This window comes from Miniopterus schreibersii, assembly GCF_964146895.1.
Source record: "Miniopterus schreibersii genome assembly, chromosome: 7".
Lineage (NCBI taxonomy): Eukaryota > Metazoa > Chordata > Mammalia > Chiroptera > Miniopteridae > Miniopterus > Miniopterus schreibersii.
In genome coordinates this window covers 66,678,357-66,693,376 of record NC_138108.1, presented here as the reverse complement: position 1 = coordinate 66,693,376, position 15,020 = coordinate 66,678,357, and the positions used below count along the sequence as shown (strand labels likewise).

The following is a 15,020-nucleotide window of genomic DNA, read 5'->3' as shown; positions in this document are numbered from 1 at the left end:
CAAAGCATAATCATCTAGTTATTAATGTCCTGGCCAAGTTATGAGGAAATAATTATGCATCCAGTGGATGTAGTATGAAAACAGCTAACTGGGAGGAAATTTTATGATATGGTACATATTATCTGATAGGGTTGAAATCTTATCAGAGTACTTGTCTGAGGTAGAGTTAGACTTTTGTGGAAATGTATATAATTCTTCTTACACAGCATTACCAGTTAGGTCCCTTCTGTGTTTTAGTTGGTCAAAACTTTGGGATCTACCAGATGAGTGACTAATATTTGTAATTTCTGGGGCTCCTGTGACTTTACAACCCTTTGGATTTTTGCAAATATGTCAATGAAAAGATGAAGGAAAGTGAATGTTATTGTTTCCATGTTTGTGATTTCATGTTTATGATTGTACTGTTAGGCTATGTAGTTTTTGATTCGTATTATTTTGGTAAGTTTCTCTTTATAACATAATGTCTTACCTACAAGTATTAGGTCTGTTTATGTTTCTAGTGTTATGCTACAACGGCTGATTTAATTTCTTTAGAATTATAAAAATAATGAAATCCTCCTATGTTCCCATGTGATTGTTTTATGATTGTTTCTTTTTTGTTTGTTTGTTTTTTAATCCTTGTCTGAGGATATTTTTTCCATTGCTTTTCAGAGAGAGAGAGAGAGAGACAGAGAAAAACATCGATGTGAGAGAGACACATTGATTGGTTGCCTCCTGCATGGGCCCCGCCTGGTCTGGGGATTGAGCCTGCAAACGTGGTACATGCCCTTGGCTGGAATCAAACCCAGCACCCTTCAGTCCTTGAGCCAAACTGGCTAGGGCTGTTTTATGATTGTTTAAATATTTCTTCCCTGGATTTAGTCAAACTTTTTGATCAGTAAATGAAACTCTTTTCTTTGTAGTAAAGTACTCAACTGTGTGGGATATTGCATAGATCTTGGAAGACTGCAATAAAGTGGCAATGTCTCGGGAACCCACCCCACCTCTTCCTGGAGATATGTCTACTGCTCCTATAGCAGAAAGCTGGTGTTATACACAGGTATTTGCCATTTACAAATTTTATAGTATTTTGAGAATATTATGAAGCATTTTGGTATAGTTATTAGAAATCTTAAAAGACTGGGTTGTAGGATATTTAACATGTGACAGGTTAAAAGCATAAAATTCATTGTGAAAGTATTTTTCTGAATCTCTTAGGTTAAAGTAGTAAAATTTTCCTACATGTGGACCATTAATAACTTCAGTTTTTGTCGAGAAGAAATGGGTGAAGTGTTAAAAAGTTCAACATTCTCATCTAGCCCAAGCGACAAAATGAAATGGTAAGATTTTTGTTTGATTGGAGTTTTGTTTTTGATGTTATCATTGGCTACTTTATTGTTTTGTTGTTACTGTTCCTGAATAGATATTAGTCTATTTTATATTAAATTTGTAAGAAGTTTCTAATATTATAGGGAATTGTGAAGAATTTGGGGAATATTGATGGGATATTAACAAATGATTTCAATATTGCCTCTCTTTTTTGACTATTTCAAGTATTCCATTCCTCCATGTGAGCCTATTGTTTTATTTTAGGTGCCTGAGGGTAAATCCAAAGGGATTAGATGATGAAAGTAAAGACTACTTGTCCTTATATTTGCTTTTAGTCAGCTGCCCAAAAAGTGAAGTTCGAGCAAAATTCAAATTTTCTCTTCTGAACGCTAAAAGGGAAGAAACAAAAGCAATGGGTGAGTGATTTGCAAACTGATTGAAGTCTCTAACTACGTGCTGTAACTTCTACACTTTTGCCTACAAAAACTTAGGATATTTCTTCCCACTAAAATCCACTTAACCTAAAACATCTAATTTGGCCATTCAACACCAGTATAGAGCTATAGTTTTTGTACTAATAAGTCTTAGACTTCATAGACATGTAAAACTAATTTTCTCATGTTCTAAAATTACATTCACTTGTCACTTGAAAACATAGTTGCTGTTATGTACAAGGTGCCTGGTTCAATGCCTGGCATATGTAATAGTTCAGTAAATATTTCTCTTCTCCCTTGAAATTTTTACCAGATAAAATCTGAAGAATATTGTGAAAGATACTAAGTGTCTTGGTAGTTTGTCTCTGGAATTTTTTTGACTAATAGACCTGACCACTGAAAAGAAGTCAGTTTTTCTTAGTCTTAAGACTTGTTACATTCACTTCAAGCTTCACATATATAACTTGCTGAAATCATATAGCCTGGAGCTTCATAATAGAGATGTACAATGTGCAAAGTAGTGCAATATATCATGAACTGCGTTAAATTTTAAGTGTTTTGTAAAAGTGAATCACAGAATCAAGTAACATTATTACAAAATAACCTCCACCAAATACACATTTTTAAATATCTTCTTAAAAATTTTTTTTAAAAATAGGTTCTTATTGATTTCAGAGAGAGGAAGGGAGAGGGAGAGGTAGATAGAAACATTGATGAGAGAGAAACATCAGTCGGCTGCCTCCTGCATGCCCTCTACTGGGGATCAAGCCCACAACCCAGGCATGTGCCCTGACTGGCAATCGAATTGGGAATCAAACTGGTCCATGGGACGACTCTCAACCAGCTGAGGCACACTGACCAGGCTAAATATCTTTTATTGCCAAAGTAATACAGTTTCACATGTATTTTCACATTGTCTGGCATTTAAGACAGTGGAGTGTCTTAGTGCAGGCTGCAATAACAAAGTACCATAGACTGGATGGCTTATAAACAGAAATTTATTTCTCACAGATCTGGAGGCTGAGAAGTCCAAATTGAGGGTGCCACCATGGTCAGATTCTGATGAAGGCCATTTCTGGGTTGTGGACTATGAACTTCTCACTGTGTCTTTACATGGTGGAAGCGGTCAGGGAACTTTGTGATGTCTCTTATAAGAGCAGCATTCCCATTCATCAGGGCTCTACCCTCATGACCTCATCTAATCCCAATCACTGACCTCTTAATACCATCACATTGGGAGGGGATGGTTTCATCATAAGAATTTTGATGGGATACACACAGTCTGTAACCTGGAGTGTTTCAATTAGATTTACTACTGGTTTCTACCTCCAATTAATTTTTTGTGTAACAGACAGTGAATACTTCCTTAACTGTAGAGGATCTTGTATATTTCATAGTATACAGTTATATATTATTATAGGCATTTGAAACATTTACTTCAGACATTTACTTATTAAATCTTTTAGAAATTATAGTAAAAACCGTCTTTTAGACTTTTACAAAAGTTGTTTTTAGGGGATTATGTCTAAAGACCTGGGAATGATAAGGGACCTTACTTAGCTTTTTCACCAGTTAATGGATATCTTCTGGTTCAGTAAACCTTAAGTCAGTGGGATGGATGTCCCAGGAAAGTTTAAAGGATTTCCTGGTGACTTAGAGCATCTTGTTTTTAAAGGGAGAAGAAGGAAATGGGAGGTATGTTTCTAATCAGGTTCTGACGGTAGACAATGAGCAGTATGCCTGTGCCAGTGCATTTTGATCCTACTTTATTACAGGGCCTAAATCTTTCTTCTCCAAGAATCTGGCTTTTCTTCTACCTAGAGATCCAGGAATCTGAAAGTGAGCTCATTTGATAGCCAAAATTTGAGTAGTGCTGAGGAATGATCTGGTTCTACCTGATGTAACTCTTTGATACATTTTATTTATGAACACAAATATCTATACTTTTTACTATTTTTGCATATTCATTTACCTATGTTATCATTAACAAAAATGTTTCTTGGGTACCTGTTTTATTTAAACTTCTATTCTATTTCTCACCAGAAAGCCAAAGAGCATATCGATTTGTACAAGGGAAGGACTGGGGTTTTAAAAAATTCATTCGAAGGGATTTTTTGCTTGATGAAGCTAATGGTCTTTTACCAGATGACAAGCTTACATTATTTTGTGAGGTGGGTACATTTTTTTATTTCAAGGAACTTTGTGGTTATATTTAGTGATAAAGCAAAAATATAAACCACAACAACTTTGGTTGTATTACAAAAAATAGTAATTGGGATAATTGATAAGGTATCATTTGAAAATATTTTACTTGTAAACTAGGCTGATTAGATTGTCTTAGAAATCAGTATAGTAGCTCACTGTGAAAAAAATCTCATATCTCTAGCTATAAATTGTGTATGCAGTTATACTAACACATACTAAACATTTCTTTCTCTTAGGAGGGCTATGGATATGTATATCTTTATATGAAAAATGTAAATATCTTCATCCTGAATAATTCCGGTGTAGATGGTGAATATTTTTTGTCATATTCAGGTTGATCATATTAAACATTAAAACATTATTATTTATTTATCAGTTTGAAACCATACTTTGAACAGTAAAGTGCCTGAAAAAGATTGGGAAGCTTTTTATTCATTCAAGTAGTTGGGCTTATTTAATCAAATGATGTTGTTAGCAATAGCTTCTCAGATTTTTAAGTATCCCCATGTCTGCATGTTATTGTTATATAGTTTTATCTATACAAATTGTTGAGATTCATCTTTGGATTGAATTCAAGGATTATCTTATGTTACCAGTACCGTTTATAGAGAATATGCATCAGTTACATAATTTTATCAAAAAGTGTCAAAGTAGTTGATCATTTTCATAGAAAGACAGATGATAGATTATACTTAAATAAATTCAGTGTTAAATATAGGGTGTCCCCCAAAAATGTATGCACACTTTGAATAATTATTAATTCCAGTGAGTTAAATCTGAAAAGAAAGAAACACCAATTGAGCTATCAGAAAAAAAAAGTGTATACATTTTTTTGGGACACCCTGTACATTTCAATAGGTTATTGTAGACAGATGAGTGTTTTGGAAACTTAAAAACTTCCTTAACTACTAAGTTAGCTTTAATTTCTTTACAGAAAACATGTAAAATTTCTTGGAAAGATTACAAACTAATTGTATGCCATTATGCTGTGTTAGAGGAATAATTGAAATATGGCCCCAGAGACTACATAGTGCAAATATAGTGTACCTTATTTTCACTTAGACAAGTTAAATGAACTGTGTGATGAGTTTGTTACGAATACAATTATTTGGTTGATAAAGTACATACCACAAATGTCTTGGGCAGAGCTGATTATTAAATAATTTTTAAAAATAGCTAAAGCATTTGTTATCAATAGGTAGATATTCTAAGAAGTATTCTAAATAAATATAGGTCATATTATTTTAAAATTTTAGCATCCTTAATACAGAGTCTTCCAGAATTTTCATAGTTACCTTAAATTTTAGTATGTTAATTTTTAAAAATTTTGTAATCTTAGAATTTAAAGGACCTTAAAAGCTATATAAACCAATTAAAAACCTACTAAAGCTAAGTCTTTTTGTGAAGACTTTTACTGTTAACTTCTAAAGGTAATATTTCTTTTTTGAGAATTGAAACATTGTTTACAGATATTTTCCTAAGCATGTTTTATTGGAACCTAGACAACCAAGAAATTCAGAATGAAGGCTGAAATTATTTTTTCTAATACACATTTTTTAATGTACTTTTAGCATTCTAGATCATGCACACTAGTGACCTTAAAAATAGAACCCACCATGACATACATTTTAAGTTGGCATTGATCAGATTCAGTTTTGAATACTGTAATATGTACCTTTTTATCAATGTAGACATTTATACCCTGGGCACCATATTAGGCATAGGAAGGCAAAAAGTACTTTGAACAAACATTCCTCATGCCCTCCACCATTTCTTTCTTCCACACCTCTCATTGATGCCCTTCCTTCTACAGCATCTCCAGCACTGCTTGCAGAAGAGGAGGAAGCATTGCACTGCCCTACGTAAAGATCTACCTCCTCCCCCTCCCCTGCAAGTGGTGCTGTAGACAGGTAAGGCAGTTCGGTGCTACCCTTTTTGTGCAAGACGTAACTTAATCTTGCAAGTTCCGTACTGTAATCAAGTAGCCAGCAGTAGAAACTTCTAGCTGTGTAAACAGCTCTGCCCCTTCTCTCCCGAAGTGATGCGGAGGGCAGGAATTGAGGAATAAGTAGGGAAAATAGAAAATTGGTTAGGTTAATTTATCTTTTGAAATCCAAAATATTTTTAGTAGTCTCATAGTCTGTGGACACATGCCATTCCATGATATACAGGGGAAGTACACACACACACACACATGAGTGCTTCATAAAATTAACATTTCATTTAGAAAGATTCCTATTTTTCTGTTCTAAGGTATTCTTTCCATTTTAAAATACTTGTGGTGATGGGTGGAAGTTGGGTTTTATTCTCCAAAAAGTTCTTTCATAGCAAAATGAAAAGTTGACAGCATTGTTTTTGTCACCTAGATTTTAAAAAAGGATACCTATTTATGAAAGTCAAAAAGTCTGAGACCTACTATTCTATAACATGTGAAATCGTACCGTTGAAAGTTTCTTACTTTGGTGCCAATGTGAGAGATGGATAGGTAGGTAGGTAATTAGAGTGGCAAAATTTGTAGTGCTTATATACCTTTGTAAATTCCTAGCTCTCAGAATTAATTTGGAGAATTGAGATTTTTAAAAATTCGAACCAGTCATCACCTTAAGTCCACGCTAGAGGAGACCCAGTTTTCAGAATACTTATAGTTGATTAGAGCCTGCACATGTTCCTCTTTAGCCTAAATTGTATTCTTAGTGTTGAGCAGAAAGCAAATTGGAAAAAGAGCTATCAGATGAGTTTGAGGCTTTGCAGCAATAGTCAATTTTGAATATTGTGCATTTCCCCTTTTATTTTGAAAGAACAACACTTGAACCTCAGGAAAGAATCTCAGCCTTTTTTCTGAATTTTTTACTCTAGGTTCCATTCAGTAAGAATGTTTATTACCCATATTTGAATATATACCAGAGAAATACTAAAATTTTAACCAATTTCTTAATTATAGGTATCAAGAAAATAATTACCAGAATTCATGGCGTATCAGTTTTTATTAGATTATTAACTTCTGCTCTGTCAGTAGTCCCTTGAATACCCTTTGGAGTATGAAATGTCTTAGTTAAAATTTTTTGGTTGCTATGACAATACTATGTAGATGTGTATGTCAATAATATAAATTCTTGCCCTGCCAGCATGGTTCAGTGATTGAGCGTCGACCCATGAACCAGGAGGTCACAGTTTGATTTTCGGTCAGGGCACATGCCAGGGTTGTAGGTTTGATTCCCGCTAGGGAATTATTTTCTCTGAAATGAATAAAAAACATTTAAAAAAATAATATAAAATTCTTTTGAATTATAATTACATACACAAAATACAAATGTAACATCAGTCACCGTCTAGCCTGATAATGGCTTTATTTTTTGATGCTTTTATATCTCCTGTTACCTGATTTTTGCCAAATCTTTACATTAAATATACTATTTTGAGTTAGAATAATATGCAGTGAATAGAATTTAAGAAATCCATTCCTAAATTAAATATATCATCACATTTTTATAACTCCATTGTATACTTTGTGCAAGTAATTGAACTGATGCAGTTCCTGCTGTCTGGAAATCTCAAGAGAAATGCTTTCTATGAACAAATAAATACCATCTTATGCAGTAAAAAACTGATCCCTAACTAACCCCTGAGTATTAGCACCAACATATTTGGTTTATGTATCAAGTTATAATGTGTGCTGTAACAAGACAATCAACTAAGGATTAGTAATATTTTTTTCTGTTTTTTAGTTATTAAAATTTTAGAAACTATTTGAATAATTAAAAAAATAGAATAGAATACACAATATTTTGATGCTTATATTTAGAAAAATATCTCACAAGATTATTGTGATTAATCCTTTCTGAATCATAATTGCATTAAACTAGTACTACTAATTTAAAAAAAATATATCCAAAGAAATATTGTGCAATAAGTACTAAGAGTGCTAAAGAAAAAGGAATCTGGGGGGTATAGGTCTAGTCTTCCTCTGATATTGACTAGCAGTGTGATTTAGGACACCTTAGTTACCTTCTCTTGATCTCACTTTGTAAACTTTTAACCAAATAAGTTGATTGGATTAGGCAGATATCTATGACACATGATTCCAAAGGGTTAATAATGCAAATTGGAAAAACAAAACGATTAATAAAAAAACCTCAAAAAATAAAATATTTCTTTAGAAGTGCCCATTCATTCACATGAGGTACGTGTTTATACGTCTAGGTGAATGAGAGCTTCTGAGATTTAATATTCTCCAAGTATTTTATACTGGATTATTATTATACTTTCAGTGTTAGCATGTTGGTAGTTTGCTCCAATTTATCTATCTGTAATTTACATTTTCTACATAGTTTATTTATACGTGTCCTTATTTTTCCTACTCTTATTTAATAAAAGGCATATGAAATGTTTTTAAATGAACACAGTTGCCTGGCCGGCATGGCTCAGCAGTTGAGCATCAACCTCTGATCCAGGAGAACACGGTTTGATTCCCAGTCAGGGCTCATGCCCGGGTTGTGGGCTTGATCCCCAGTCAGGGTCGTGTAGGAGGCAGCCGATCAGTGACTGTCATCATTGGTGTTTCTATCTCCCTCCCTCCCTCTTCCTTCCTCTCTCTGAAATCAATAAAGATATATTTAAAAATAAATAAATGAACACAGTTACCTCTTGCTGCATAAAAAATGACCACAAAACTTAGCAGCTTAAAACAATGGATAACTAATATAGCACTTCTGTAAAAAATGGTTCATTACTCTGAAACATATGCTTTACTTGTTGAAGTAGTATTTTCTTCAATTTATTAAATATAATTTGAAGTTCCGATAGTAGAATACATTTTTTAAAAATGTGTTGTGTTAGACTTATATACAATAGATAGTGGTCATCTTCATGAGAGATAAATTTACTCCATAATACATTGGAGTTTGTATAAAAACATTGTTGTAATTATATCACTTTTTGTTGATTAGTTAACAGGTAAATAAAAGGCCTAAATCAAACTATATCATATTTGTATTACTGTTGATTTTTTAAAAGTATCCCATTAACTTTTAGTAACTACAGTTTCTTTTTTTTAAAAATTACTTCATTTTTTCTTAATCCTCACATCAGGATATTTTTTCTATTTTTGGGGTGGGGGGAAGGGAGGAAGGGAGAAAGAGAAACATAGATATGAGGGAGACACGTCCATCAGTTGCCTTCTGCATGAGCCCCAACCAGGGCCAGGGATTGAGCCTGCAACCGAGGTGCATGCCCTTGGCAGGAATCAAACCTGTGACCCTTCAGTCAGTGGACCGATGCTCTAACCATTGAGCCAAACTGGCCAGGGCACTACAGTTGCTTTTGTGAGAATTCTTATACTTTAAAATTTTAATCAATTTAACTATATATTTAAATCAATTTTACCAGAGTTGAAACATGTAGGAATAGCACTTAAAATACTTTCCAAATTGCATATCTTAGACTGTAGTTTTACAACCTTTTTTAATACTGTAAAAATTTATTATAAGTGTGATGATGTGTTTACTATGTATAATAAACTTTAAAGGTTAATAGGTCTGTAGTGTGAGAAAATAAAAATGAAGGAAATTTCTTCCTCCACCTCATAATTTCTTCTCTGTCTTTGAATTTGACATACTATATTTCTTGTTGAAAAATAGTTTTTGTAATTATTTCAATAATGAACTATTCCAAACAATCAACAAGCCATTTATTTACATAAAAAAGGCATTTGAAAATGACCTAGTTTGTTTCAAAATTTTTTATATTATTTCTCTCCTTTAAATTGTATTCTTAAATTCAGTTCTCAAGCATTAGCATTTTTTATCAGCAGTACATTTAATTTATTCAAATGATTTTAATGATAAGAAATTTAAATGTAGTCTTAGTAACTAATTATTGATACTAAATTGTAAAAGTGTTTTTCTTACTGTCCCTTTTTTATTAGGTGAGTGTGGTCCAAGATTCAATAAATATATCAGGGCATACTAATACAAATACTTTGAAGGTGCCTGAATGTCGACTAGCAGAAGATTTAGGTAATCTCTGGGAAAACACAAGATTTACAGATTGCAGTTTTTTTGTGAGAGGACACGAATTTAAAGCTCATAAATCTGTACTTGCAGGTACTTTCTACTTTTGGGTAATATAGTACATTTCTTTTATAAATGTGTGCATTAAATAATGATGCTTAATCTTGTTACAGCTCGATCCCCAGTTTTTAATGCAATGTTCGAACATGAAATGGAAGAAAGCAAAAAGGTAATCATAGTTTAAGGGCTGGCTAATAATGAATTTGTGCATAAGTAGAATAGTAGAATCTATATTTTAAAAGTAATAGTGCATGTTCCTCAATTGTTATACTATGATTTTAGAGAAAAAAATAGAAAGATGGGGAAAATGGGTTCTATAGTAGAACAGTAGATGTAGCCTAAAGCAGGTGACTATTCCAGATAGCAGCTCTTTGATGCACATTTGGAAGGAAAATAAGTAGGCAGTTCTTTTCTTATCCAAAGGAGTAGTTATCCAAAGGACTGTTCTTGTCATAGTTATTTGGGAGTTCTCTGGTTAAGAAATATATTTCTCCTTTCTAGACTTTATGAGTTGATTTTGGAATTTGTTTTCTAGAGCAAAAATAATGCCTACATTTTGTTAACCACTAATATAGGTGGGTATTTATTAGAATATTTAACAAAAATGGCATAAATTACATTATTTTACATTAACTGTCATCCAGATATTACTTATTTGGTTTTCCCAGGTGTTTTTCTCTGTCACCTGTCTTCTTGAAATGTCAGATTAAAGATCAGAGGTTGATTCTTTTGCTGGTTACATTAATTGTGATCGTTAGTGCTCCAACTGGACAACTCCAGAGTTTATGTGGGCTCAGCTTTATTCTTTCTGCAGAACTAGAGGCTTCCTTTCCTTTGATTCTTGGTCTGGGCAGGTACTATGATCAGCCTTCTGATCACTTCCAAGTATTAGGAGACATCAGTGATGTGTCAAGTGCTATTGTCAGCAAAGAGTCAGAAGAGTTTCCTATTGTTTAGTGTTAGATATTTAGCTTGGTTAATCCTGGGAGAGAAACCAAATTTACAAAGATATAGGAGTTATAAAGGAACTAGTCCCCTTTGGACTTGAGTATGTGTTAAACAAAGGGATGAGGTGCCAGTAGATAGTAGTACATGGCATTTTGCAAAAGAGAGTTCTGAGGTGTAGTGGACTCTGGGATTATCTCATATACCTGACCCTTCGTTTGCTTAAAACTGGTTATAGGATCTTCGGCATTGCATTATAACTTAGGAATGCAGTAAGTAAAACTTAATAGACATTTTTCTCTAAGGTAGAGGTCAGAAACTGCACACTGATGCACTTTGTGTGGCCTACAGGTTTTGTTTTTGTTTTCTTCTTTTTAATTGAGAAATTTGGTTTTATTCCTATGTAAGAGTGCTTGACTGGGTATACTTTCCTCTTAGACCTGCCTGTTTCACTTTGCTTGTGTAACTTCCTGGAGATCTACTTACCTCAATTTTAAAATAGAGTTTAATCAATATTTGAGTTGTACAGACTTGGCTTTTAAATTACCGTCAGAGTTTTCCCTTGGTTCGTTTTATGTGCCTATCTTCTTTAAGTATAACTTTTTTGTGTTGTTTTCAATATCAGAATCGAGTGGAAATAAATGATGTAGACCCTGAGGTTTTTAAAGAAATGATGAGATTCATTTACACAGGGAAAGCACCAAACCTTGAAAAAATGGCTGACAACTTGTTGGCAGCTGCAGACAAAGTAAGTAATTAGGACTTACAGAGCTGAAAAATGTCCTCAAGCTTTTGATGTATCTGGAAAGCTATCATCAAATGAAAATTCCAAATAACTTGGAAATACTGAATTAATTTATACTATTTGCAGATGACTGTTGAGGGTATTATAAAATAGCATAGTGGGATAATATGGAAATGAGATTTTAAAAAAAAAATAAGACATAAAAATATCTTTATATGGAAGAAAGTGAATTTTTTATGGGAGATTAAATTGTAAATTACATAGTTTTGAGTGTATCTCTAGTGTTTTATAAGAACATATACACAATAGCATATATAATTTATTGAAATTTTTTTATATTCTTAGTTTTAATACGCCTTGCCTGACATCTTTTTACTGAAAGGAAGAAATTTGGGGTATTTTGACTAAATTCTCTCTGTATTTATAGATTTATTTTTTAATTTGATGCTGTGGAAAAAGAAAAAACAATGTTAATTTTACGGTGCAAAATATACCAGAAAATATTGAAGTCAGTAGTTTTCAACCCTGAGAGCACATTGGGAGCTTTCTCAGAAGTGTTGATGTCATGCCACTTTCATCCATGTATATACATATGTGCATGTATATGTGTATATACACATACACAGAAATATATATTGTGTGTGTGTGTGTGTATATAGTATTTATATAATGATATTATACTTGTTTTGCAGAATGTTTACATTGGGAAAACTGAGCCAAATGTAAATAGAATCTATTTCCTACAACTCTGCACATGAATCTGTTAACTATCTCAACAAAAATTAAAATTAAAAAATACCATTTACAGTAGCATCAAATATATTAAATACATAGGCATAAATAAATACATAGACAGAAACTGTTCAAGATCCATATACTGAAAATTACAGTGTATTGCTAAGTGAAATGCAGGTAGACCTAAATAAATGGAGAGATAAATCTTGTTTATGAACTGGAAGCCTGAATATTATTAAAATTTCAATTCTCCTTAAAATTGATTAGTAGAACCAACATGCCCTAAACAGGCTTTTTTAAAAATAAATTGATAGGGTGACTTAAAAATATATATGTAAGTCCAAGGACCTATAATCAATAACTGAAAATATCAAAATGGAAGACTAACACTGTCTGATAAGACTTATTATAATGCTTCATTATTTAAGACTGTTTTATTGGTGACAAGATGGACAGATAATTCATTAGAGTAGAACTGAGTACAGAAATAGACAGTCACATGTATGGATATTTAATTTTTAATAAAAGTGCAAGAACAACTCCGTGGAGAAAGGATTGTCTTTTCAACAAATGGTGCTGGAACAATCAGATACCCAAATGCCCCCCAAATTAAACTTTGATTGACTCATTTGAAAAAATGAACTTTGTGTATTAACTTCATCATATGTAAAATGTTATGCATAATGGGTTTATAAATCTAAAAATCTAAAACTTCTAAAAGAAAATATAGGAGAAAGTCTTCATAATCTTATGTTGGGCAAAGACTTCTTAACTATGACACCAAAAACATACTATATAAAAGAAAAAAATTGAACTTCAGTAAAATTTAAAACTTTTTTTCTTCAAAAGACACAGGAGAATAAAAAGGCTAGTTGCAAACTGGGAGACAATATTTCCAAAGGATGTATATAATGAACTTTTATTCATAATATATCTGATAAAGGACTTTTAAAATCAGACTATATAAAGAACTCTCAAAACTTAATTGTAAGAAAGCAGTGTTATTTCTAAAAATAGGAAATATTTCAACAGACACTTCCTGAAATAATGTCAATCAAGCATTTCAGAAGATGTTCAGTATCATTAGCCATTAGGGAAATATAAATTAAAACTATCACAAAATACTTCTACACACATATCATAATACCTAAAAATTATAAGACCATACTATAAATATGGTCAGGGCTATGAAAGAATTAGGACTGTCATACAGTGTTAATGGAAATATAAAATGGTACAACCATTTTAAAGATGTTTGGCTGTTCCGTTAAATGTTTTATACTTGCCGTATGATCCATTGAGCCCACTTTTAGGTTTTATCCAAGAGAAAAGAAAGCATACAGCTATAAACATTCATATATGCCCATACAGTGACATATATGAATGTTTATAGAAGCTTTCTTTGTAATAGCTAAAACCTGGAAACACCCAAATGTTCATTAACAGATGAATGGATAAACAAATTGTGGTATGCCTATATACAACGGAATACTACTCAGTAGTAAGAACCATTGAACTTTTGATACACAGGCAGCAACATGCATGAATCTCAGAATAATTATACTTTGTGGAAGAAGCCAGTCAAAAATGAGTACAAATTGTAGAAGGTTCCAGAAAATGCGAACTATTGCAGTAGAAAGCATATCAGAAGTGTTGGTCTGGGGGATGGAGTGGGAGAGGATTACAAAGGGGTAGGAGGAAACTTTTGGGGATCGTGAATATGTTCACTATCTTGCTTTAATGGTGATTATATGGCTGCTAAAGATGTATAACATATACACTAAGGATTTTAGTGGCTATGAATATGATTTCTTTTTTTGATTTTTTAAAGTTGATTTTTAGAGAAAGGGAGCAGGGAAGAGAGAAACATCGATGTGAGAGTGAAACATCCATCTGCTGCCTCCTGCACTCCCCCTACTGGGGATTGAGCCCACAACCCAGGCATGTGCCCTGACGGAGTAAAACTGGCTGCCTTTTGGTGCGCATGATGACGCTCAGCCAACTGAGCCACACGCCAGGGCTGAATATGATTGCTTTAGTTTAGTAATTCTTCAGGATTGTGTTGTGGCAACATGCAGTATGCTGGTTGGTATACTCATGTTTTTAACAGTATGAGGAGAGCTATACTCATTAAGAGTATTGAGGAATAAGGTTTTTTTGTTGTTTTTTAAAGAATAAAATCTGATTTTTAAAATATACAGTATTTTGCACTCAGGGAAATTGAAATTTCCTAAAGAAAATTAGTCTTTTTCTTGAATGTATGCATTCATATTTTCTTTATATTATGTTAAAATAATTTAGAAACTTTTAAAGTACCCTCAGTTCAAAGTATAATGTGCTTTAACTTTATTTTCTAAGTCACAAATATTATGTATTTAAAACTTGGTAGCTTGAGTAAATGTTTAATGGTTACGTTTTCCTTCTGGATAGTATGCACTGGAACGGCTGAAGGTCATGTGTGAAGAAGCTTTGTGTAGTAACCTCTCCGTAGAAAATGTTGCTGATACCCTTGTCCTTGCAGATTTGCACAGTGCAGAACAGTTGAAAGCACAAGCCATAGACTTTATTAATAGGTAAGCT

General features: G+C 32.9%; 1 protein-coding gene across 1 annotated transcript in view; it reads left to right on the top strand.

The window, feature by feature from the left end:
* Nucleotides 1-15,020, top strand: part of SPOPL (speckle type BTB/POZ protein like) — a 38,208-nt gene that overhangs the window by 14,853 nt on the left and 8,335 nt on the right. Inside the window, exons 2-9 of the mRNA XM_081141879.1 lie at nucleotides 903-1,039; nucleotides 1,198-1,319; nucleotides 1,573-1,724; nucleotides 3,786-3,913; nucleotides 9,871-10,048; nucleotides 10,129-10,184; nucleotides 11,586-11,708; nucleotides 14,871-15,013. Of these exons, the coding sequence (XP_080998005.1) occupies nucleotides 962-1,039; nucleotides 1,198-1,319; nucleotides 1,573-1,724; nucleotides 3,786-3,913; nucleotides 9,871-10,048; nucleotides 10,129-10,184; nucleotides 11,586-11,708; nucleotides 14,871-15,013 (980 nt within the window). The 5' untranslated portion in view covers nucleotides 903-961. The remainder of the gene's footprint in view (nucleotides 1-902; nucleotides 1,040-1,197; nucleotides 1,320-1,572; nucleotides 1,725-3,785; nucleotides 3,914-9,870; nucleotides 10,049-10,128; nucleotides 10,185-11,585; nucleotides 11,709-14,870; nucleotides 15,014-15,020) is intronic.